This window comes from Paroedura picta, chromosome 9 (genome assembly GCF_049243985.1).
Source record: "Paroedura picta isolate Pp20150507F chromosome 9, Ppicta_v3.0, whole genome shotgun sequence".
Classification (NCBI taxonomy): Eukaryota; Metazoa; Chordata; class Lepidosauria; order Squamata; family Gekkonidae; genus Paroedura; species Paroedura picta.
In genome coordinates, this window is record NC_135377.1 from 5,822,696 (window position 1) to 5,848,643 (window position 25,948).

Consider the following 25,948-nt stretch of genomic DNA (forward strand, 5'->3'; position numbering starts at 1 on the left):
TTCTGTTTCTTAGTAATCTTCCGTATTTCTTTGTGTTCTTTTCTTTTTCCAGCTAGACTGCCCTACCTCATAAGTCAGATGCAGCCAGCCAACATCAAAGCGCCTCAAGGTCGACCAGGGCCTCCAGGATCCCCTGGTAAAGAAGGTCCCCCAGGTCGAGTGGGTCTCCCAGGAGAACCCGGCCGGCCAGGACAGCCCGGGATGGAAGGGCCATCTGGACCACCGGGCCAGAAAGGTGAGTCCTTTTTGAAGCATTGATATCCCCATTATTAGGGACCGGTTCATTTGCACCTGTTGCAAGATAAGGAGAGGCTATGAGTTTGCCAAATAAATAGATAGTGCTTGCTTCGACAGCACATATACTAAAAAAAAAACAACCCAAATAAATGTCATTCTGAAGACTCCTGTAGGGTTAAGCTCAGAAGACTAACTAGTCCTGTTTCCCTAGGTGAAAGAGGAGACAAAGGAGAAAAAGGAGAAACCAGCATTGGCCAGCGTGGTGAAATAGGTCCCCCAGGAATTCCAGGTGGGTATTGGTTTATCCATTGCTAAGGAGGACTTTTTTAGGAGGGTGTTGTTGTTGTTGTTAAGGGCGAAGTCATGTCCGACCCATCGCGACCCCATGGACAATGATCCTCCAGGCCTTCCTGTCCTCTACCATTCTTCAAAGTCCATTTAAGTTTGCACCAACTGCTTCAGTGACTCAGAGGGTAGTTGTCTGCTAAAGCGGGGTGGGCGGGTGGGGATTGTGGCTCTCCAGATGACTATGGACTACAATTCCCATGAGCCCCATGGACATCTGGAAAGCCACAGTTTGGCCCTCCCTGCTCTAAAGCTTATACTCTGAATTCCACCATTTTGTGGTTTCAGGTTCATGTGCCTCGTGTCAGGTGGCTTCCAAACACCCAAAGTCCAAGCAGTGGAAAGCAATGAACGTTTATTCTGCAGAATAACAGCACAGTATAAAAAGCAGGGCAACTTGTGACATTCACATTATTTTACGTTGTTTCCAAAGCTCAAAAGTGACATCGAGACAGCCTGCTCACTAAATAGACAGCCTATAAGCTTTTAATTGGGGATTTCTAATGAGGCCTACAAGGCCCGTTGTATTGTGCTGTTTCTATAGCAACCAGCATCCAGTCTTATCTTGTCCTCAGGCTGGTGTTTTGGACAACTCTAAGGAGTCATTTAACCTAGCTCAGGCTAGAACATCTCCGTCTCTGGGCAAAAACAAAAGCTTTGGTCAGGCCGACCTATCTTGGTATATATATTTTTTCCTGCTGTGACTAGAAGCTAAGGAGAAAAGGAAAGGGAAAAGCAAGTGAGGTATTACCGAATCCCAGTCAGGAGAGACCTTAACACAAACCAAAACCAGGCAGTGGTTGGCCATTGTGTGAGACAGGATGCTGGACGAGATGGACCACTGGTCTGATCTAGCAGGGTTTTTCTGATGTTCTTAGGAAGGCCTTGGCCTCTGTGCCCTGTTGTTAGACCTCCATAGGAACTGGTTGGCCACTGTGTGAGATAGGAGGCTGGACTAGAGGGACCACTGATCTGATCCAGCAGGGCTCTTCTGATGTTCTTACCAGGGGATGATCTCGGCTATTATGACCTGTCATTGGCCCTCCAGAGGAACTGGTTGGCCACCGTGACAGACAGGATGCTGGACTAGATGGACCACTGGTCTGGTCCACAAGGGCTATTCTCATATTCTTACAGGGGAAGGTCATGTCCTCTCTGCCCTGTTTTTGGCTCTCCAGGGAAACTGGTGGGCCACTATGTAAAATGGGATGCAGGACTACTTGGATCACTGGTCTGGCCCAACAGGGCTGTTCTTATGTTCTTGTTGCCTATAAAATTATTCATGCTATTGACAGAGTAGACAGGGGGAAATTCTTCTCTCCTCTCTCTCTCCTCTCTCCTCTTCTCTCCTCTTTCTTTTTCTGTTATGGAGCCCTCCCTAAAAAATGATTGATTTGAGATGTTTAATAATTGAATTATTTTAATTAACTATGGATGTTGCAGTAGATCATTTTGTGGACTTTCGAGAGCCAACTGTAGAAGGTGAAGCATAATATATAAGTGTAAATAAATAGACGAATGCAGACATTTTAAGAGATTAGCTGCCCATCACTATGGTCTGCAGGCTGCATTGATTTTTCCTGGCCAAGAGAGCAAGATACACAATTGTAACACCGTTATAGGTGCACCTGACATGGCAGCAAACTGTCAAGAATGAGGCCTCTGATTAACAACTGTGCCTTCGAGAGCAGACAATAACCATCCAAAACATTCCTCTCGGTCAATTTATCTGAAACCATTGTTACATGGCCGTGTCAGGGGCAAACCTGTAATATCATTTATTTGACCACCAAGGAAGGCCAATGGGCTGGAACCTATATGGCTAGCGTCAATAATGGTTACTTTTGGCTGACCCTGTACATTTTAATTCTTAATTTAGGCTACCACCAGGGCCAATATGTATTTTAAACTTACTTTGTAATAAATAAGGTAAAGGTAAAGGTATCCCCTGTGCAAGCACTGAGTCATGTCTGACCCTTGGGGTGACGCTCTCTAGCGTTTTCATGGCAGACTCAATACGGGGTGGTTTGCCAGTGCCTTCCCCAGTCATTACCGTTTACCCCCCAGCAAGCTGGGTACTCATTTTACCGACCTCGGAAGGATGGAAGGCTGAGTCAACCTTGAGCCGGCTGCTGGGATCGAACTCCCAGCCTCATGGGCAAAGCTTTCAGACAGCTGCCTTACCACTCTGCGCCACAAGAGGCATATATTGTATATATTGTATATATAATATATATATTGTATATGTTGCTATTTAATGTTTGTAACCCAACCAATAGAATCATTGGGCCTATCCAGTGAGTTCTTAAACCGTTTTGGATGGCAGAGGGAAGCAAGCCTAGCCTGGGCACTTGTTTGGTGTTTACTCCTCCACCTTCCGATCTTCAAAGCCTTCAAAATATCTCTTAACCTGTTTAGTTCTTAATTCGCTTCCGTTTGGGTTAAGTTCTCCCCCTTCCTTTCAGTAACCCACAATGCTTTCTCCCTTAGGTGTCCCAGGTGAACCAGGATATGCCAAAGATGGGCTCCCAGGATCACCAGGCCCGCAAGGTGAAACGGGCCTTCCTGGGCAGATGGGACCCCCAGGACCTGCTGGAGCCAATGGACAATGCGACCCCTCTCAGTGCGTTTACTATGCAAGTCTCGCCGGCCGGCCCAGCAATGTTAAAGGGCCCTAAAAAGCAAAGCCCCTTCCTGGGACTTCTGATGGACCTATTTGCAAAACTTGAATTCAACAAGGAAGTCAGGAGTCCGAACCTGTTTCTCTCCCGTTTCCTTGCAGAAGAGGCCTTTTGGGTTCTCCGAACCACCCCGTGCTGCCGGTCGGTCAGGTTTTATTATAAATGCAGGAATCAATTTGTTGCTATTCTTCGATGAGGCAATAAGCGTCCCCTTTTTTGTGGTTCTTTTCTCCAATATCAGGGCAAGTTTATTTGTTGTTGTTGTTGTTGTTGTTAAAGATTTGTTTTTAATATAAAAGTTGAAAATGAAGCATAGCGCTTATATAGACAAAAATCTAAGTTAGCATGGAAACCAAAAATGAAGAAATGTTGGCTGTTGATGATCATTATTATGATTTTGTGAGGGGGGGGGGACATTTAAACATTTATAATGAGAAAATAGTTTGGAAGTGAGGGCTGCCTGAACCCTTCCTCTGTTCCTCTTTGTTGGCAGAGTTTCAATATGCAAAAAGGAGCAGAGCCCCTGGCCGCTAAAAAGAATCAAATAGTTTTATTGTGAAGAGAAGACAGAAAAGAAAGAGAGAAGAGAGAGTCCTAACTGTCTAACTATTCTGCCCTGCATTCATTCTGTTCTTCTTGGTAGTTTGTGGAGGCAAGCAGGGATAAAGTGTGCTCAAAGGAGCAGGAAGTCTCCAATGAGCCATTCAGGACACGAGAGGGGATAATTTGAAATATATATATCAGGAAATCCTTGCCCTAACTATGCTAAATATACATATCTCCTGATGCCCCCTGCAGGACATTCCCTGTATTCTGTTCAGTCATGCACATGGAAAAACAGACTTTAGCGGAGTCAAAGCACCTTGTAGCTCTCTAAGTTCTGAAGGTTGCGAGTCGCATCCCTGCCACCCGATCCTTGTAGCTGGAGATGCCCTAGATTGAAACTGGGATTTTCTGTGTGCCAAACATGTGCTCTAACTTTGAACTGCGGCCCCTCCTGAAAGGGACTTTAACATGCATCTGCCTTCCACTAGCATCAGGTCGCTGATCTAATGAGGTCAGTCTTTGTCTCCTTAGGTAGAAAGGGTATCTCCAGGGTCATTCCTATCACCTGCCCTCTGTTCTTTTCAAGAGGAAAAACTGGACACTGAAATTTGAAGAACCGTCTGTAGGTGGGGCCTGGTGATCTTCCCAGTTATTACAATTGATCTCCAAACCACAGGGATCAGTTCCTCTGGAGAAAATGGAACTTTTTTTGGGGGGGGGGATGAGGGTCTTGTATCGGGCAGGGGTCCTTCTCCTCCCCAAATTCTGCCCTCCTCATGCTCCATCTCCAAAACCTCTAAGTATTTCCCAAACTAGAACAAGAAGCCTATGCGTAGACAAAAAGGGGGGCTATACCACTGAGCTACAGCCCCTCTTGTGGCACTTGTAGGGTTTCTTTCCCCAGAGGCAGAAGACTAATCCAGCCTCCACCCCCCCCCCATCTAGCTAAGAGCAACTGAGGAAGGAGCCTAGCATGTTTGCAAGATTGCCAATCCAATTCACCTGTCATCTAAAACTTGTTTTGCTTCTCCCTTGTGCTTACTTCATGAACCCGTGAAGTTTTGCCTTCCTTTTTCACTTTCCCATTGGAAAAACCTTCCCCGTGAGGAACAGTTCCTGTAAAACCTAAGCCTTTCTTTTCAGTGTTGCTCAGTACGGCCCGTGACATGTATAAATGGCATACCTTTCATACGTAAACGCATGAATCATCAAGACCTGCAGTGAAAATGGGCAGGCGGAAACAATGGGCAATCAGTGTCGGAAACAGAACAAAGCAAAAAGGGGATATATTTATTCATCATTAAGAGATGGGGGCACAGGACAGAGGTGACATGGGATGTACACACGCTGTGCTTGCTGTTTCTCCCCTTCTCATTTTAGATGTTTAGGTCAGGGGTCCCAACATGGCACCCTTGGGTGCCACTATACCTGCTAAGTCCTGGGGCTGGCCTGGGCCATGCACGTCAAGGCAAATATCAAAGACACTAGCAAAAGTCCCTGTACAAAACATTTACAGAACGGAATAGTTGCCATTCTTCCCTGTGGATGAAACAGCTTCGTTTTCGGGATTGGGGGAGGGGGTGCTTTCCCAAATGCTCAATAGCGTGGCCACAATCCACTTCAGCGACGGTTTGCCAGTGGATCTGAGCCATTCCACACTGTAAAATCCAGCTCTAAAGTGCATTACATAGTATGGGTGTGAAAGTGCCAGCGCTTCCACACAAGCAAAGTAATGCACTTTCGATTAAGTCCAGCACTTGCTTGCAAGCGGGTTTTGCCGATTCACACTGTTCAATCCAGCTGTGGAGCATGAAAATGGCTACTTCGGAGGGTGGCCTCAAGGGCATTGCGCTCTGATGAGATCCCTCCCCAAACCCCCTCCATCCCCAGGCTCCACCCCCAAAATCTTTCCCCACCTGACGCTGGCACCCTGAGGAGGCATGTCTTTCCCACCCACCCCCTTCCCTGTCTGAGACACGCTCACCTTTATGCGCAGATCCGAAAGCAGCCTATCAAAGTGGGTTCAATCAATGTATTCATCAGTGCTATTGTGAGTCTGTGTGTGTGTGTGGGGGGGGGGGCGAGAAAGCTTTCTGGCTGTGCAGTTTTAAGAGTAAGGCCTGCCGAAAAACGTTATTTATATCTATTTGTGAAAGGTGCTATGTTCCATGTGGGTTTTACGGCATCCGGTGTTCTTCTTTCCCCCCCAAAAAAATAAACAAAGTAACGAAAGTGTGTCTAAATTATTGTGATTTGGCGCTCGTGGGCTGCATTCGGAAGGAACAGACTAAAAAAAACCAAAAACAAAACATGTTTTATGACAATCAGGATGCCTCTTTTGTCTCTGGGAGAGAAACCCCAGAAGCGTATTGACGGCAAATAAAATCAGCTTGCCAAAACTGTGCAAGAAAAGTTTGATTTATGGTCTCGCCCCTTTCGATTGAGCCTAGGTCAGGGGTAGTCAAACTGCGGCCCTCCAGATGTCCATGGACTACAATTCCCAGAAGCCCCTGCCAGCATTTGCTGGCAGGGGCTTCTGGGAATTGTAGTCCATGGACATCTGGAGGGCCGCAGTTTGACTACCCCTGACCTAGGTCTTTCCGCAAAGAGGATGACGGGAGGGGGGAGAGGCGGGGCATCCCCCTCCCCTCCCTTCTTCTCTTCCACACACGGTGGAAAACCTTTCCCTTTTCTGCTCTGCTCCCTGGAGCTGTTTGACTGGGGCGGCACGTGTGGCTTATTAAAACGATTTTCTGAGCCAGTTGCCCAGGGTGCTTCTTCGCCATGCTTTGTTTCCCGAGGGGCCGTCTCCGAATGTTCATTTTTCTCGTGTATTGTAATAATTGTTCTGTCGTTGTGTCTAAAAACCTACGTGCTATGTAGAATTCTTTGAATAAGTGCTCAATTTCAGGGGGTTTCAGGACTCAGTGTGACATTGCCCTGAGGATAATTTCAGGATACGATTACATTTGTAAGAAATTTTTTTAAAAGAAAGGAAAAAAAAAACTTAGGAGTGGCCATAGAATTGCCAACCTTTTGGGATTACTATATCTGATTCCCAGAAGAAGAGTTGGTTCTTATATGCCGCTTTTCTCTACTCAAAGGAGGCTCAAAGCGGTTTACAGTCGCCTTCCCTTTCCTCTCCCCACAACAGACACCCTGTGAGGGAGGGGAGGCTGAGAGAGCCCTGACATTACTGAAGAAGAAGAAGATTTGGTTCTTATATGCCGCTTTCTCTACTTGAAGGAGGCTCAAAGCGGCTTACATTCACCTTCCCTTTTCCTCTCCCCACAACAGACACCCTGTGAGGTGGGTGAGGCTGAGAGAGCCCTGAGATTACTGAAGAAGAAGAAGAGTTGGTTCTTATATGCTGCTTTTCTCTACCTGAAGGAGTCCCAAAGTGGTTTACAGATGCCACTCCTGTAAGGCTTACACTGATGCTGCACTGAGAAGGGGGATGGACTGTCTGGCCCCTTCCAACTCTATGCCGACTGATGGTGAGAATGATCCTGCTCCCAGCAGAGGCCTTTCTGTTCTGACTCCAAGGACAAGTGGAAGGTTGCTTCCCTTTCCTCAAGGGAGCAATGCAGGCTTGAATGTTTACTTTGGATCCAAAGCTGCAGGTGAAGAGAGTCAGCTCTCTCGACCTTTCAGTGTTTACCTCCAGGGTGTAGCCAAGCAACCGGCAACCTTATGTTTGCATTGTGGATGCAGGAGAAGACGGCTGGAACGGCTCCTAGTGCCAGGATGCTGTAAGCAAGCCCCACAGATCCTGGAAAATGCCAGTCTTCTAAAGCAGCGGTCCCCAACCCCCTGGTCCATGGACCGGGACCGGTCCGTAGAATAGTTGGTACCGGGCCACGGCTACTCCTTCCTGGCTGCTGCCTTGGGGGCTGCCCTGCCACTCTGGTGCCGGTTGACCTTTGGTGAGGCTTCCCCTCACCGTGGCACTGTGCAGCTGCTGCTAGCAGTGCCCCCCAGCGGGTCCCGGGAAGTCAGGGGCGCCGGTGGGAAAGCAGGGGGCTCAGGTGGCGGCGTCCCTAGTCAGAAGACTACCCCCCCTCCAGGCCTCAGTCAGATTCTCAAACATTAATATTTCTGGTGATAAAAAGGTTGGGGACCACTGTTCTAAAGGACGGAAGAAGCCTGTGACTCCTTTTTTCCACATCTTGGCACTGATGCTCAGTGGAAATATTGATCTCAATTGGGACCTTGCAGTGTAGAAACAACAGCCCTTTTGAGTATACCGGGACCAAATCACTTACCGATTGCATTTCAACACAATGCACCTGATGATAAAGTTTGCCATTCTGTCATGTTTGACTCTTGGCAGTCCTATGGCCTGAATCTATGCGCCAACCCAAATAACTTTTGAGACCTCCAAGTGGAATCTTCTTGTGGCAGGGTAGAGACACAAGGACTTCTGTACGGAATAAGAACTTCAGGAGAGGAGCTGGGCAAGTAACAGTTAAGAGACAGAGCTTTCTATAAAAGCACCATGAGTCACTCTAATTCCTCCTGCTCTTTGCCAAGAAACCCCCACCCCTTGCTCCCCACCAACTAGTTTACCAGGTGCTTGGCATTAAAATTATCCTAAATCCCCACTTCTAAAAAATCAATTTAGAAGCCATGTTGCCAAAAAGGGAACAGGAGGAAGGAAACATAACAACAACACGAACAGGGGAAAAATGGACACCTGAGCCACTGAATGCTGCCAGACGATAAGAAGGATTTTGATGTTTGTTAAAAGGGGAAAGGATCAGAATTGAGCTGAAGATACAGATGAAAAAAGAGCCCTGTTGGACTAGTCCAGTGACTAACTAGTCCCCCAGGTGTGGTAGGAGGGGTACTACTAGGGATGCTCTGTATTCCTGTGGCCATCACTACCTCCTCTGGCAGTAAATTCCACAGTTTACATTCACTGTGTGAAGTCATATTTCCTTTTGCCCATCTGCTTAATTGGATGCCCCGTCAGCAGAGAGAGAGAGAGAGAGAGAGAGAAACATTTCTCTTTGTCATCTCGCTATACAGCATTCACCATTTTAGAAGCCTCTATCATGTCCCCCTTAGTCATCCCTTTTACAAACCAAAAAGTCCAAGACTCTTTGGCCGTTCCTCATAGAGAAGATGCTCCATCTACAAAATCCTCTTGCAGGGCTCTCTCCTCTGGACTTTTTCGAGCCCTGCAATGCCATTTTTGAGATATGTTGATCAGAACTGTACACAGTATCCCAAACAAAGCTGAACTATAGCCCTATACAGAGGTATTACGATATTGGCAGTTTTGTATTCTGTCTCCAGGTCCCACCTGGAGTTTAGCAGGGCTGACCTGATTTTTTACTTAGATTTTCCCTCTTAGCATGCCCCATATTTTGATATTTTTATCACCATTCCCTTTGCCTGCTGTTCTCCATCACCCTTGCTCTTCCTGCCCATTTTCTCAGAAAGAAACTCTCCTCCTTCCTTTTCTCTCTCTCTCTACTTTCTCGTTACGGGCTGGACACCAGTGACATCCTTTGGCTCTTCCTTTCAACCTCCTCTCTGTGGCACACCTTTGATCGCTCTGTTCTTTATGCTAGCTATTTTAGAACTTCGGTGCCTCCCGTTGTGCTACTCCAGACTCGAATTGGGTGAGTTCTAAAACAAAAGGCTCAAAATGGTTCATGGGATTTGAATCGCCTTGAAACTACAATACAGATTCTTGTCATTTCCACAGAGCTTGCTTGACTGGATTAAAGGCCAAACTTTGTTGGTATTAAAGGTGAAAATAGACCCCAGTTTGTCCTAGCCCAGCAGGCATTCTCCACTAAGTTTTGCAAAACCTTGGGGTTTCCTGCCAGCTTTGGAAGGGTTTCCCGAATGGGAGTGAGTTAATTAATTTTTATACTCTTTTTAAATGTGTTAAAACAATTATCAGGTGATATGACCATATATGGTAAAAGGTAAAGGTAAAGGTATCCCCTGTGCAAGCACCGAGTCATGGCTGACCCTTGGGGTGACACCCTCCAGCGTTTTCATGGCAGACTCAATACGGGGTGGTTTGCCAGTGCCTTCCCCGGTCATTACCGTTTACCCCCCCAGCAATCTGGGTACTCATTTTACCGACCTCGGAAGGATGGAAGGCTGAGTCGACCTTGAGCTGGCTGCTGGGATTGAACTCCCAGCCTCATGGGCAAAGCTTTCAGATGGCTGCCTTACCACTCTGCGCCACAAGAGGCTCTTGACCATATATGGTCCCTCTCCAAATGGCCAGTGATGGTTCTGGAGGGGGTGGGAAGGAGGGGGCCCTGGGTTGGCATGACCTCAGCTGTGCCCCCCAGCAATATTCTGCATGATATGTCACTTTTGGGGCTTATAAAAAGGCTGAGGAATGTTTCAAGGGTTTCTTAATGGTAAAATAAAATTGAGAAAGGCTGTTTTAGATTTACCATGTGACTAAGAACATGGCAAACCAATCTCGACTTCGGAATTCGGCAACCGTTCCATGTCCTCAGCTCACATGTCCATTGATATAATTTTCCCTCCCTTTCTCTTCACCCCAGCAACCTTTTGCTTTCAAAATCCCTGCAAAGTCTCTCCAACCAAGAGATTATGACCCTACAAGCAGAGAGACCGGAGAAGCGGCCTGCAATACCACCCTGAAGCACTAGAGGCTGCTCAAGAGCAAACAATTCAGGGCATTCTAGTCTTTTATGTTTTCAGGTGCAGAAAGACGGGTCTCGATTCTAGTTTCTGGTCACATCATCTTCACTTCTTTCTCTCCGGCACACAAAAAAATATGCTATTGAACATTTACAGACTTCTTTGGCCAGCACAACACCCACACCAACATTTGGAGTGTGGCAGACTTAAAAGGCTTCATTCCCCCAAAGCTGACAAGGGGGGGGGGGGAGTTTGCCATCCCAAAAACAAACTGATGTCATTTCCAGGACAAACCTAATACCTGTCAGGTAGGGCCAGCCTTTATTTATTCATCATCTAACTTAGGCTCTGGGCAGCTCACAACAACTCAATTTGGGATTTTGGGTTTCAGGAGGGGTACGGGTCAAGGAGGCAAGCTGACCGAGTTCTGTCAATGCTGGCCAGGGAGAGCGTATTGAAATGGTCCAAAATTGGATCTTGAGAAATCCAAGGGGGCCTCAGTTTGCTAAACTGCATGAATCTCAGGAAAGAAATCCTGACGGAATGACGAGATTTTCTCCATGCAAAAGCTTGCAAATGTCTCATGGCTAATAGCCAATCATGGAATTTCTGATGGTCCACCAGGGACAAGAAGATCAATTTGTTTTGAAAAACTGTGCTGGGTGAGAGCTATTTAAGACAACAGTGATTGCAAAATGCTCACACTTTGTGGCCTTCACTTCCATCTCATAAAGCATTCATGAGCCACCTTATAGAATAGAATCATAGAATCATAGAGCTGGAAGGGGCCATACCGGCCATCTAGTCCAACCCCCTCCTCAACGCAGGATCAGCCCTAAGCATCCTAAAGCATCCAAGAAAAGTGTGTATCCAACCTTTGCTTGAAGACTGCCAGTGAGGGGGAGCTCACCACCTCCTTAGGCAGCCTATTCCACTGCTGAACTGCTCTGAATGTGAATTCCCCCCCCCCCCGATATCTAGCCTCTATCGTTGTACTTGAAGTTTAAACCCATTACTGCGTGTCCTCTCCTCTGCAGCCAATGGGAACAGCATCCTGCCCTCCTCCAAGTGACAACCTTTCAAATACTTAAAGAGGGCTATCATGTCCCCTCTCAACCTCCTTTTCTCCAGGCTGAACATTCCCAAGTCCCTCAACCTATCTTCATAGGGCTTGGTCCCTTGGCCCCAGATCATCCTCGTCGCTCTCCTCTGTACCCTTTCAATTTTATCTACGTCCTTCTTGAAGTGAGATGGCCTGAACAGCCAGACTCGACCAAAGTCTAGAAAATGTTTGGGAAAGACATCTTTCGAGAAAGGTTCATGCTCATCCCTACTTATACCCTTACTTTTTCATGGTGTTGACAAGCACTTTCAACGAGTGGAACAAGGACTGGATGCCGCAGGGCAGAGAAAAATTCTTGTCCATGTTAATTAAGTTTGGTATTATGCCTAGATGGGCGGGAGCGGGGGAGGCCAGATGGTTGTATAGTGTAGTTTTTGACAGGGAGGGTGATTTAACAACAATGACTAATGAGGATTGACAATTAGAGAGATGGGGCAAACACCACTGATAGTCTCTCCTGAAATGTGGCAGCCCTGTATAATTTTTTTTAAACTGATACAGTTTTGATGAAAAAGGAGAGAGCCAGAAAATCAACAAAATCTGTCTACCAGCCCTAAAAAACCCACCAGAATTTTTTAAAAAACCATAGGACTTCTAAAAACACATCACAACGGTTCATCAGATAAAACATACAAGACATACATACTAATGGACTTTCTAATGAACTCCACCCAGAAACAGGAAACATGCCTCCTAGTTCCAGTCCATCAGGAATGTTCTATTGCAATTTCCACTCCCGAGGAATTAATAAAATGCCCAGCAATTGTTCACACACTCCACACTTTGGTATGCAGAGATTCCCATCTTGCCACATCGTACCACTGAAGATGCCAACCAAAATTACCGGTAAAGCAAGACCTTGGCCACCTAGCCTGGAATACCCATAAAAGTCCACGTTTAGGTTATGAAGAATACCAAGTCCGCCCCCAGTTCTTTCAGGTTGCTTTCTCTGTCCCCACCTGGAGAGTGGCCTGCCTTATTTGTTTGGAAGAGGGCTGGATTGCTGTTTTCCAGCAAACGGTCCCCTTTCCACCCCAGTGGTCATCCATCTATTTCCATTTTTAAGTGCCACTTTTCTGAAGTCAGCCAAACAAGTGTTTTGAGTACCCTCCGTTTCTCCAGAGGTCTTTTTATAGCGCTCAAAGAAAGGTTGCTTGCTCTAATGCAATTCATTTCCTCTCCTGCTGAGAGCTTCTCCTAAGAATTGCTCTCCAAAGCACCGAAAACTCTTGGGAGCAAGTCTGCTACCCGCTTTGGTGCTTTCAGTTTCTAAACTTGACCGAAGATCTGTTTTGACCCAAATATGGTTTCCTCTATGGAGTGAGCTTTAGACATCTTTTGAAACAAGAAACCCATGCAATACAAGATACATATACACCCCAGGAAATGTTTTGTTTGTTTGTTTGTTTAAATGCATAATAAAATTTCAGTGAAATGGAAGAAAATGAGGAGGAGGGAGGCCAAAAGAACAATGGATCATCACCCAAATATATGGAGTGGCATGACAAAGTCATTGAGTTGAGTTTTGTTCATGTTCCATTGTGATCCCATTTTTCAACTTCAAAGACATCCACACTCATAAGGCACTTTGCTGGAAATAAAATTGCACTTTACCAAAGTCATTTTTTAAAAAAAAATTAAAGCAATCAGTAAAACAAATGACACCATACAAGCATTAGTGGGGGGAAATGCCGTAAAACACCAGAATATAAAATCCCACATTTATCCACAAGTATATGAAGAATATCCTACAGGGGGCATCAGAGGAGAATTTGCAAAATACGCATGTCCTCTGATGCCCCCTGTAGGATATTCTGCAGAAGCTGTTGAATCATGCACATTACCATACCCTGCATATTCCAACACAACTTCCATTTTGAGAAACGAACTGAGCAAATCGGCAAGTAACCTCTCCAAGCAACATAAACAAGATATTTTCAAAGAAGACATCATGGAGCTAAGGAGCAACTGTGTTAAGCTACGCTCCATTCTTATTAGTAGGGTCACATTGATCCAGCTTGTCTTCAGGATCCTTGAGAGACCAAGGCCAGCCTCCCACACCGGTGATTAGATTTACAAATCAAACAGATGCGTCAAACGCTAGATCACACTCTTTCGGCAAGAGCAAATAGTCTTGCAGACCTGAGAAAAGTACAGAAGAGGACAAGTAAGACCATGAAGGTGCTGGAGCGGAAAGGCTGAAGGGCATGAGACTTTCATTTTAGAAAAGAGACAGCTAAAGGGATATATGTTTTATGAAATGATGAATGGAGTGGAGAGAGGTGACCAAAGGAAACTCTTCTCTCTCTCCCAAAATGCTAGGATTTGAAGGCATCTAGTGAAATTGATGGGCAGTAGGTTCAGGATGGACAAAAATACTACTTGATACAGTGAGTCATTAAAATGTGGAATGGGCTGACGGACGATATAGAGATGGCTGCAAAATAAATCAGTTGTCCATCTATTCCAGCAGTCCATCCCAGAATGCCCTGTCCTGGATTGCCCAGGCTAGCCTGATCCCATCAAATCTCAGAAGCTAAGCAGGCTGGATCCTGCCTCATATTTGGATGGGAGACCTTGCAGGATTTTGGATGGAGTTCTTCCAAGGTACACTAGGAGGCGTGACACTGAGACAGTGTCAAGATCCTGTTGTCACGAGTTCTTGCCATGGCAATTCAATAATGTATCTGTATGTTAATATGCTGTTTATTAGAATCATAGAATCATAGAATCATAGAGTTGGAAGGGGCCATACAGGCCATCTAGTCCAACCCCCTGCTCAACGCAGGATCAGCCCAAAGCATCCTAAAGCATCCAAGAAAAGTGTGTATCCAACCTTTGCTTGAAGACTTCCAGTGAGGGGGCACTCACCACCTCCTTAGGCAGCCTATTCCACTGCTGAACGACTCTGACTGAGAAAAACTTTTTCCTGATATCTAGCCTATATCGTTGTACTTGAAGTTTAAACCCATTACTGCGTGTCCTCTCCTCTGCAGCCAGCAGAAACAGCATCCTGCCCTCCTCCAAGTGACAACCTTTCAAATACTTAAAGAGGGCTATCATGTCCCCTCTCAACCTCCTTTTCTCCAGGCTGAACATTCCCAAGTCCCTCAACCTATCTTCATAGGGCTTGGTCCCTTGGCCCCAGATCATCTTTGTCGCTCTCCTCTGTACCCTTTCAATTTTATCGATGTCCTTCTTGAAGTGAGGCCTCCAGAACTGCACACAGTACTCCAGGTGTGGTCTGACCAGTGCCGTATACAATGGGACTGACATCTTGTGATTTTGATGTGATGCCTCTGTTGATACAGCCCAAAATGGCATTTGCCTTTTTTACCGCTGCATCACACTGCCTGCTCATGTTTAGTTTACAATCCACAAGTACCCCAAGGTCTCGTTCACACACAGTGCTACCTAGAAGCGTATCCCCCATCCAGTAGGCATGCTTTTCATTTTTCTGACCCAGATGCAGAACTTTACACTTATCTTTATTAAATTGCATCTTGTTCTCATTTGCCCATTTTTCCATTGTGTTCAGATCTCGTTGAACTCTGTCTCTATCTTCCGGAGTATTTGCCAGTCCTCCCAATTTGGTGTCATCTGCAAACTTGATGAGTAGTCCCTCCACCCCCTCATCTAGATCATTAATAAATATGTTAAAAAGTACCGGGCCGAGCACCGAACCCTGAGGTACCCCGCTACTCACCTCTCTCCAGTCTGATGAAACACCATTGACAACAACTCTTTGAGTGCGGTTCTCTAACCAATTCCCTATCCACCTAACGATCTGAAAATCCAGATTGCAGTCCTTCAACTTATCCATCAGAACATCATGGGGAACCTTGTCAAAAGCTTTACTAAAATCCAAGTAAATGACATCAACCAAATTTCCCCGATCCAGCAAACCTGTTACTTGGTCAAAAAAGGAAACTAGGTTGGTCTGGCAGGACCTGTTGGAGACAAATCCATGCTGACTTCCTTGGATCACCAAATTGTCCTCCAGATGTTTGCAGATCGCTCCCTTTAATATCTGCTCCATTATCTTCCCCACAACAGAGGTCAGACTCACTGGTCTGTAGTTTCCCGGGTCATCCTTCCTCCCTTTTTTGAAGATTGGAATAACGTTTGCTCTTTTCCAGTCCTCCGGGACATCTCCAGTCCTTAAAGAGGTTCCGAAGATGATGGACAAGGGCTGTGCAAGTTCTCTGGAAAGTTCTTTGAGTACTCTTGGGTGCATTTCATCTGGACCAGGGGATTTGAACTCATCCAGTGCAGCTAAATGCCTCTCGACCACCTCTCTATCCATGTTAACCTGCCACCCAGACACTATCCTTTGGCTACAGCCATCTCTAGATGTGCCTAAACACTTAGACCTGTGGGAAAAAACAGATGTAAAATAGGCACTAAGCCTTTCTGCTTTCTCTGCATCTTTCGTTAGAGTTTGTCCATCCGCACCCAACAGCGGGCCTATTGCCTCCTTTACTTTACGTTTGCTCCTCACGTAACTGAAAAATCTTTTCTTGTTACAATGGGCTTCCCTGGCCAATCTTAGCTCACTCTCAGCTTTGGCCTTTCTGATGATTGATCTACAGTGCCTAGTAACCTGTAGGTACTCTTCTTTAGAGCTCTGTCCTTCCCTCCATTTCCTGAACATTTTCCTTTTCTTTCTTAGTTCCTCTTGAAGTTCTCTGTTCATCCAAATAGGCTTCTTAGAGCTCCTGCAGTGTTTTCGTATTTCTGGAATAGTCATTGATTGAGCATGCAATAGCTCTTGTTTGAGTAGCGCCCACCCTTCACATGCTCCCTTCCCTTCCAGCATTCTCGTCCATGGTATGACACTCATCATGTATCTGAGTTTATTAAAGTTTGCCCTACGAAAATCCAACATCCGCGTCTGGCTACAAGCTTCCTTGGCTCCCCATCTCAAAAGGAATTCTATGAGGACATGGTCACTTCCCCCTAGGGTCCCCACCTCCTTCACCTCATCCACCAACTCTTGCCTGTTGGTCAGTATTAAGTCCAGTATGGCTGAACCTCTTGTGGGTTCATCTACCATTTGATAAATGAAATTGTCAGCCAGGCAGGTCAGAAACTTGCATGACTGAGGACGCTTCGCAGAGTTTGTTTCCCAGCACACATCTGGGAAATTGAAGTCACCCATGATGACAAGGTCCTGCCGTTTGGATATTTTCTCAAGCTGCTCACAAAGTGCAGCATCCACATCCTCTCGTTGGTCAGGCGGTCGGTAGCAGACACCAACCACCACACTGTTTGTTTTCCCCTCGCTTATTTTCACCCAGATGCTTTCCACTGTAGATATGCTCTCCTTCACTAGAATTTCCTGACAGGTAAGCCCTTTCCTCACATACAGTGCCACTCCTCCACCTCTTCGATCTATTCTGTTTTTTCTGAACAGTTCATATCCATCCACCATTACATTCCAGTCATGAGAATCATTCCACCAAGTTTCTGTGATGCCTACTAGATCATACCTTTCCATCAGCATGAGAAGTTCCAGCTCTTCCTTTTTATTGCCCATGCTTTGGGCGTTAGTATAAAGACATCTGAATCCTTTTACTTTTGGTTCCCTATGAGCTGGCCTTGCCGGTTGGGCTGCCTCCGATAGTTTTCCTTCCATACACTCCCTATGTTGATCGTCTCCTTCCCCTAGTGGCTTTAGTTTAAAGCTCTCCTGATGAATCTCCCCAGGTTCCTGCCAAACACATTCTTCCCCAGTTTTGATAAGTGCAGTCCATCAGGTGCTAGTAGGCCTTCCTCAAGAAAGCCTATCCCATGATCCCAGAAACCAAATCTCTCCTGCCGGCACCAACTACGCAGCCAGTGATTCACCTCCATTATCTTCCTCTCCCGACGCATTCCTCTTCCCTTGACAGGCAAGATTGAAGAGAATACCACTTGTGCCCCCATTTGCTTGAGCTTCCTCCCCAGATCTTGATAGTCTTTTTTAATAGGAGCGATGGTATTCAGGGACATGTCATTCGTCCCCACATGGACCATCACAAATGGGTAGCGATCCGTAGATTTGAGGAGTTTGGGCAGCCTTTCTGAAACATCTTTAATTTTCGCCCCTGGCAAGCAACACACCTCTCGGGTTAGGGGGTCGGGCCCAGCCACGTGGCGATCCATTCCTCTTAGCAGGGAGTCTCCAATTACCAGTACTCTCCTTGTTTTTTTCTTCTCAACTCCATTTCCTTCTGTCCCCGTGGCCTCTTCCCTTTGTCTTAGAGTTTGTTTTGGGACCTCTTCCCTTGTTGACCCTTGCACCTCCTCTGCAAGGGCCTGAAATCTATTCTGGACCTCCAAAGGCCCCGAGAACTGTCTCGCCCTTCGCCGTTCAGTCTTTTTCCGAACTGCCTGCAGAGGCTCCCTATTGTGGTCAATCTCCTTGTCCTCTACAGGACTGGTTGTATTCTCTTTATTCTCTTTATTCCATGTTGCAGAGCTCTGGACTACGAACTCCTCCCCTTTCTTACTTTGGGTCAGAGTAATAATTTTGTTTTCTAATCCCCTAATCTTTTCCTCCAAAAGTTTTACCAGCTTACACTTGGGGCAGCTGTAGTCCATCTTGTCTTCTGGGAGGAAGGCAATCATGTCACACTCACTGCAGATGATGGGATGAGTGTCCTGGAGGTCCATTGTAATGTCTAGGCAGTGCAAGTACTAGGGAAATATAATCTACTGATATAATCTACTGATTCTAATTGCTCGGCCAAGAACCCCAGGCTAAGAGCCACAGGCCAAGAGCCCTTTGTCTCTTGCCAAAGGCTCGCACCTCTGGTGAGGAGTAGCCCTTTTTAATCCTCCCAACAATTACCCAGCAATCACCTCACCCAGGCAGAACAATAGCCTCACCTGGTCAACAGCAACTCTCCCCAGTAGCTCTCTCTCCACGTGCTCTCAGTTGTCTGAGCTCTGCCTCTGGTGAGGAGCAGCCCTTTTTAATCCTCCCAACAATTACCCAGCAATCACCTCACCCAGGCAGAACAATAGCCTCACCTGGTCAGCAGCAACTCTCCCCAGTAGCTCTCTCCACGTGCTCTCAGTTGTCTGAGCTCTGCCTCTGGTGAGGAGCAGCCCTTTTTAAGCCTCCCAACAATTACCCAGCAATCACCTCACCCAGGTGTCATACATTTGCTGCGCTTAACCAAAACATGAGGCCTGCTGGGAAATGCCTATGAACTTTATTTATTAAAAATTTTTATGATCGCCCTTAACAGCATAATGATTAGAACATAATAATTAAGACAACGGAACAACAGAATGACACATTAGTCAAAAACAAGAAAACACAATTAAAATCCCTCTTGCTTTCCTGTTACTGCTTCCGTGTCTGAAGAAATTTCCCATGAAAATAGCCCATATGTTCCCAGGAGGGGCCAACTTTCATGATGTTAGATTCAAGTGGGTAGCCGTGTTGGTCTGAAGCAGCACAACAAAACAAAATCAGAGTCCAGTGGCACCTTTAAGACGAACAAAGATTTATTCAAGGCGTCAGCTTTTGAGTGCAAGTCTGAGGAAGAGTGCTTGCACTCGAAAGCTCACACCCTTAATAAACCTTTGTTGGTCTTAAAGGTGCCACTGCATTCTGATTTTTTCCCCCATGATGTTCCTCATTATTGGCCCTAACCAAATACCTAGAATCATAGAGTTGGAAGGGACCATACAGGCCATCTAGTCCAACCCCCTGCTCAATGCCGTAAAACACCAGAATATAAAATCCCACATTTATCCACAAGTATATGAAGAATATCCTACAGGGGGCATCAGAGGAGAATTTGCAAAATACGCATGTCCTCTGATGCCCCCTGTAGGATATTCTGCAGAAGCTGTTGAATCATGCACATTACCATACCCTGCATATTCCAACACAACTTCCATTTTGAGAAACGAACTGAGCAAATCGGCAAGTAACCTCTCCAAGCAACATAAACAAGATATTTTCAAAGAAGACATCATGGAGCTAAGGAGCAACTGTGTTAAGCTACGCTCCATTCTTATTAGTAGGGTCACATTGATCCAGCTTGTCTTCAGGATCCTTGAGAGACCAAGGCCAGCCTCCCACACCGGTGATTAGATTTACAAATCAAACAGATGCGTCAAACGCTAGATCACACTCTTTCGGCAAGAGCAAATAGTCTTGCAGACCTGAGAAAAGTACAGAAGAGGACAAGTAAGACCATGAAGGTGCTGGAGCGGAAAGGCTGAAGGGCATGAGACTTTCATTTTAGAAAAGAGACAGCTAAAGGGATATATGTTTTATGAAATGATGAATGGAGTGGAGAGAGGTGACCAAAGGAAACTCTTCTCTCTCTCCCAAAATGCTAGGATTTGAAGGCATCTAGTGAAATTGATGGGCAGTAGGTTCAGGATGGACAAAAATACTACTTGATACAGTGAGTCATTAAAATGTGGAATGGGCTGACGGACGATATAGAGATGGCTGCAAAATAAATCAGTTGTCCATCTATTCCAGCAGTCCATCCCAGAATGCCCTGTCCTGGATTGCCCAGGCTAGCCTGATCCCATCAAATCTCAGAAGCTAAGCAGGCTGGATCCTGCCTCATATTTGGATGGGAGACCTTGCAGGATTTTGGATGGAGTTCTTCCAAGGTACACTAGGAGGCGTGACACTGAGACAGTGTCAAGATCCTGTTGTCACGAGTTCTTGCCATGGCAATTCAATAATGTATCTGTATGTTAATATGCTGTTTATTAGAATCATAGAATCATAGAATCATAGAGTTGGAAGGGGCCATACAGGCCATCTAGTCCAACCCCCTGCTCAACGCAGGATCAGCCCAAAGCATCCTAAAGCATCCAAGAAAAGTGTGTATCCAACCTTTGCTTGAAGACTTCCAGTGAGGGGGCACTCACCACCTCCTTAGGCAGCCTATTCCACTGCTGAACGACTCTGACTGAGAAAAACTTTTTCCTGATATCTAGCCTATATCGTTGTACTTGAAGTTTAAACCCATTACTGCGTGTCCTCTCCTCTGCAGCCAATGGAAACAGCATCCTGCCCTCCTCCAAGTGACAACCTTTCAAATGCTTAAAGAGGGCTATCATGTCCCCTCTCAACCTCCTTTTCTCCAGGCTGAACATTCCCAAGTCCCTCAACCTATCTTCATAGGGCTTGGTCCCTTGGCCCCAGATCATCTTCGTCGCTCTCCTCTGTTCCCTTTCAATTTTATCTACGTCCTTCTTGAAGTGAGGCCTCCAGAACTGCACACAGTAGTCCAGGTGGAAGAGCTCCATCTTTCTGACCCTTTTAAACTCAGCCAGCTCTTGAAGGGCCTGCAGGAGGCTGAGGCCTTACCCTGAGGTTGCTTCTGGGCCCTGGGATTCAGAGATGTATTGCCTCTAAATATGTAGCTTCCCCTCAATGGCTAGCATTTCATGCATCTATCCAATCCCCTTTTCAAGCAGTTTATTGCTGTGGCCATCTGCACATCCTCTGGCAGTACATCCCTCTCGGTGTGGTGTTTCCTTTTTGTATGTCTTGAATCTATTGTCCATCAGCTTCTTGGGAGGCCCTCACATTCTAGTATTTTGGGAGAGGGAGAAACACTTTTCTTTGTCACCTCTCCCCACTCTCTGCATAATTGCTTCTTCCTGCAAAGCAATCATCACCTCTATTATAGTGGCTGCCTTGGCTATCTCTCAGCGAGGTGCTTGTAATGAACTAATTTGGATTCCTCTTAATTACATTTTCGATCTCTGCACTTATTGCAAAGTGCTTTCTGGGTACGTTTCCCCCTTAGGGTGTCGGCTGCTCGTTTAAGTATGACACAGAGTTCCCAGCTAAAGAATCTCCAGTAGAACTTGAAAACCCATAGGTAAGGGTAAAGGTAAAGGTATCCCCCTGTGCAAGCACTGGGTCATGTCTGACCCTTGGGGTGACGCCCTCTAGCATTTTCATGGCAGACTCAATACGGGGTGGTTTGCCAGTGCCTTCCCCAGTCATTACCGTTTACCCCCCAGCAAGCTGGGTACTCATTTTACCGACCTTGGAAGCTTGGAAGGCTGAGTCAACCTTGAGCCAGCTGCTGGGATTGAACTCCTAGCCTCATGGGCAGAGCTTTCAGACTGCATGTCTGCTGCTTTACCACCCTGCGCCACAAGAGCTCGGAAACCCATAGTCAATCCAAAAAATGATTCTGCTTATGGAGTGTGTGTGTGTGTGTGCTATTCATGGGTGGGCTTCCCCTCTGTAGCTAAATATTTTGGGATAGGAGAGTATTTGTGGAATGAGAAAGAGGAAAATGGATAGCCCAGATGAGTCCAAATTCATCAGAGCTTGGAAGGTAAACAGGATTGGCCTTTCTACGAGCCATCAAGACAATGAGCAATTTAAAAGGTACATGGGGAAAAAATCACACTTAAAAAGTATTAAAATCAACCCCCCCCCAAAAAAAAATCATGCATCGTTAAAACAAGTAAATGACAGATTTAAAACAACATGTAATATAGAGCCATTAGACAATGTTTCAAAAAGAGGAATCATTGAGGGAATGCCAAACATAACCTAACATTCTTTGCCTGCTGAAGGGAGGCGACTGATGAATCTCCCTGGGAAGAGAGGGGCTGATTCTGCACTTACATTTCCCCCCACTGTCGATCCTGCTGAATTCAGATCGATTTGAACCCGGGTCTTTTCCCCCCAAAATTGAAACAGGAAACCTTTTGCACTTGATTGGGGAAGCTCAGAGGGGGGAGGGGAGTGCTGGTCACAAAGCTGAACTACCTTTCCTGAACTAGTGAGGGAGTTAATTCATTTTATACACTTTTTAAATTTATCAGATGATAAGACCATATATGGGCAGGTCGACCTGCTCCTCCCTTCCAAAATTGGCCAGTGATGGGGCTACTCAATGGTAGAAAAGTTGAGAATGCCTGTCTTATGTCATATGCAACCATTAAAACTGTTCAAAGCACTCCTGACAAGGAACAGGTTGATTTCTTGAACCCCTGGGGATCAGGTTTCTTTGAACTTACAGAATTTCTCACTCCTTTTGGACATAAAAAAGGTACCGGCTAACAAACAAAGGTCTTGAATTTCTTACTGCAGTCTCAATTCTCAGGTGATACAACCTTATATACATCCAGGAAGGATTATTTATCTATCTCTTGTCCATTATCCACAGACTTCCGAGAAGAGTACTATCTTGTCAAGATCAATCACTCGTTATCAAATGCATAGTAGATACAATTCTCTAGTGGGGGCTTTTCTACCATATGTTGGTTATTGCCTCCTAAATCCTGGACTTGCACCACTAGAATCCAGGATCCCAAAAAGGGCCCTGTCGAAACACAATCCAAAGCACATCCATTGGCAGCTAAGTTCTGAAGTTCCCAATGCTTCTCTGCATGAATTGGACCCAAAACCAGTTCTCCCAATTGGAACCCAGGTAAACTCATGTGCTTCAGAAGCCATCTCAATTTCCAGAGGTGTTTCTGCTCCTGGACCGTCTTCCAAGGTTGAAATCACAGGGTTCCCCAATTCATCCACAATCACTTGACACCATGAGTGTCCTCATCAAGGCAGGCTAGGATTTTCTCCTCCTATTCTCTATGGCATCCTCAGCTGGTGATCCAGTGCAGTGCAGTGGTTGAGGAGTGGAGATTTGGGTTTGATTCCCCACTCATCCACATGCACCTGGCTGGGTGACCTTGGGCCAGTCACAGTTCTCTCGAAACTGCTCTCTTAGACCACTCTCAAGCCCATCTACCCCAAAGTGTGCCTATTGTGGGGAGAGGAAGGGAAAGGAACTTTGGGATTCTTTTATGTAATAAGAAGTGTGGCATGAAAAAAAACAGCAATAATAACAGCCCCTCTTCTTCTTCCCTGTTTATTCCAAAATCTCCTCTCCTCTAGCTGATTTTCTCTGGGCAAGCCATGCTGGAGGAAGATAATTGAGACCGAAAATAGTTTTAATTGGGGATTTAACTTGAAGAAACACAACTGAACCTGACAATTGTGCCAAGCAAATGGTTTTGACTGAATTGCTGCTGTATTGTTGCTGCTGAATAGCTGGCTCTCGCTGTTTCGTGCCCCTGTCTTTTCTGTTCTGTACCCCAGTTAGGGAAATACAATTCTTTCCTGGTTAATTCCTGTCTCTTTTCCATTGTCCCCTTGCTGGGAGATTAATGGGGCCTAAACTGGGAACGGTGCATAACACAGTCTTAAATGAATCTTTTCTACCCCAAGACACGTGTTCTAGCTTGGAATGAATGGATCTAGAGTGTTTGCTTGCAGGGGCTCATGGGAATTGTAGTCCTTGAACATCTGGAGGACCACAGGTTGACTACCCCTGCTTTAGATATACAGGACCCAGATCGCTCAAGGATTTTAAAATAATAAACAATATTTTACAAATAGTATTCCTAATTGTGCTTATTTTTAAGGTTATATAGTCTGTATAACAAAGAACATAGCACATAATTACCCACATCAGGACTTCATTGGAACTTCTGACCTTGAAGAGAAGTTATGCTCAAAATTCCTTTATGACCCAACACAGATGTATACAGTTTAGATAGAATTGATCTAAACTGACTCTCAGTTTTAGCCCATACACACAGTTGTGCCTCTTTTCTTTCCTACTGTGTCAATGTGAGCCAATCAGTAAAAAAAATGTGTACAGATAACTCATTCCTTGATTCACCCTCCTTGGGAGTATGCTGCCAATAGGAAGAGAGCACTCTGCCAATGAGGGTCAATCAGTTCAAATTGCAGTCAGATAATGAGGGCCAATCAGTTCAAATTGCATGCAGAAAACTCACGCCCTACCTGATTGGCCCTCCCTGGGGGTGTGCCACCAATTGAGACAGAGAATTCTGCAAATGAGGGCCAATCATGGGGCTTATCTGTCCTCTTCTTCCCTTTCCTGCTGTTTGCTGTGTTGAAGAGGTGCTGGCCTATCTGAAAGGCCCTGCTTCTGGTAAGTTGCTGCATCCTCAGCCACTTCCCACTGACTGTCTCCCACAGGCAAGGGAAGAATGCCAGCTGCTTCCTTTGCCCTCCTGTGTTGGTCTCAGATTTCAGCTCTCTCTGTTCAGCTCAAGGGCATCAGCATGAAGAGCAGCTTCACAACCCAGGCCTCCCAGCCTCAAGTTAATATAGGCTGTCAGCAGGCTCTCAGTGATGACTCTGTGATGACTCACAGTGTTCCACAGTCAGCAACTGTCTGGCTAATATGCTGTGGTGCCTTTAAGACTGGACCTTTCTTCCAGCACTAGCTGGCATTGCTTAATTGGCTCAAGTGGACTGACAAGGCAGGGAGCTGCAGCTGGAGGCTGGGCAGACAAATGAGGAGCTCCTGCAAAAACTTTTGTATTTAAGCCTTGGTTCGTCTATTGCTATGTTCCCTCCTGCTGGTCAGAGCTGTCTACGGGTTGAAGATCTGGCTGGGTTAACATCTCATCAAGCTGAGGCTCAGGTGAAACTGGGAGCTCCTGGCAAGGCTTTTCCTCGGAGGAGTCCTCACTAACTGGGCTCACAACATCTCATTTTGGCACTGAAGCTGGCCGTTGGAGTGCTCTTTACTTTCTACCCACCCTCGCTCTCCTCAGAGGGGTCAGAGGATCCAGTAGCCTTCCCCACCCATCCTGGCCCTTAGGAAATGTGGGGGAAGGGAAGGCTTCAGCCTCCCACAGTCTTGCCTGTCCTTTGGAAGATGTCAGGGTGGGAGGGAGGCAGCCCCCCACAACCAACCCTGCCTAGCCTTGACTTTTGTAGATGTGGGGTGGGGAGGATGCAACCAAACCACCATGGCCTACCCTTCCTGGCCTGGCCCAGCATTTGGGAGCTGTGGAGGGGGTGGGAAGAAGGCAGCCCACCCACCCCCGTGGCCTTCTCCACCCAGCTTGTCTTTTGGAATATGTTGGGGAGGGGCAGGAAGGAGACAGCCTCCCACAGCCTTCCCTGCCTTTTGGGAGATGGGGATGGTTGGGAAAGAGGCAGATTCCCCCCTATTGCATTCCCCACCCAGGCTGGCCTTTGTGGAAGCAAGGGCATGAAGAAGGCAGCCCCCCTGTGGCCTTCCCTGCCTGACCCAGCCTTTGGGAAATACGGGGAGAAGGAAGTTTGCAGCCACTCCTCCTGTGGCCTTCCCATGTGTTTGGGGGAAGAAGGCAGCCCACCCCTCCACGGCCTGCCTGGCCTGGTTTTTGGAAGCTGTGGGGTTGGATGGGAAGGTAGGGACAGTGGCGACCTGTGTAGACACTGTTGTATGGGTGTGGGGGTAGGAGGGCCAGTGCCCCTCCAAAGCTGCTCTTTTCTCCAGGAGGCTTCCTTCCCTCTTCTCCCCCTTCCCCCCCCCCCTCTATGTCCCTGTCTCTTCCATCCTGTCTT

The 25,948-nt window shown here is 46.4% G+C and overlaps 1 protein-coding gene across 1 annotated transcript in view; it reads left to right on the forward strand.

Annotated features, from left to right (window-relative positions):
• Positions 1–3,573, forward strand: part of COL22A1 (collagen type XXII alpha 1 chain) — a 142,652-nt gene extending 139,079 nt beyond the window's left edge. Inside the window, exons 63-65 of the mRNA XM_077351434.1 lie at positions 53–235; positions 449–526; positions 3,073–3,573. Coding sequence (XP_077207549.1) covers positions 53–235; positions 449–526; positions 3,073–3,260 — 449 coding nt within the window. The 3' untranslated portion in view covers positions 3,261–3,573. The remainder of the gene's footprint in view (positions 1–52; positions 236–448; positions 527–3,072) is intronic.
• The last annotated feature ends 22,375 nt before the right edge of the window (positions 3,574–25,948 follow it).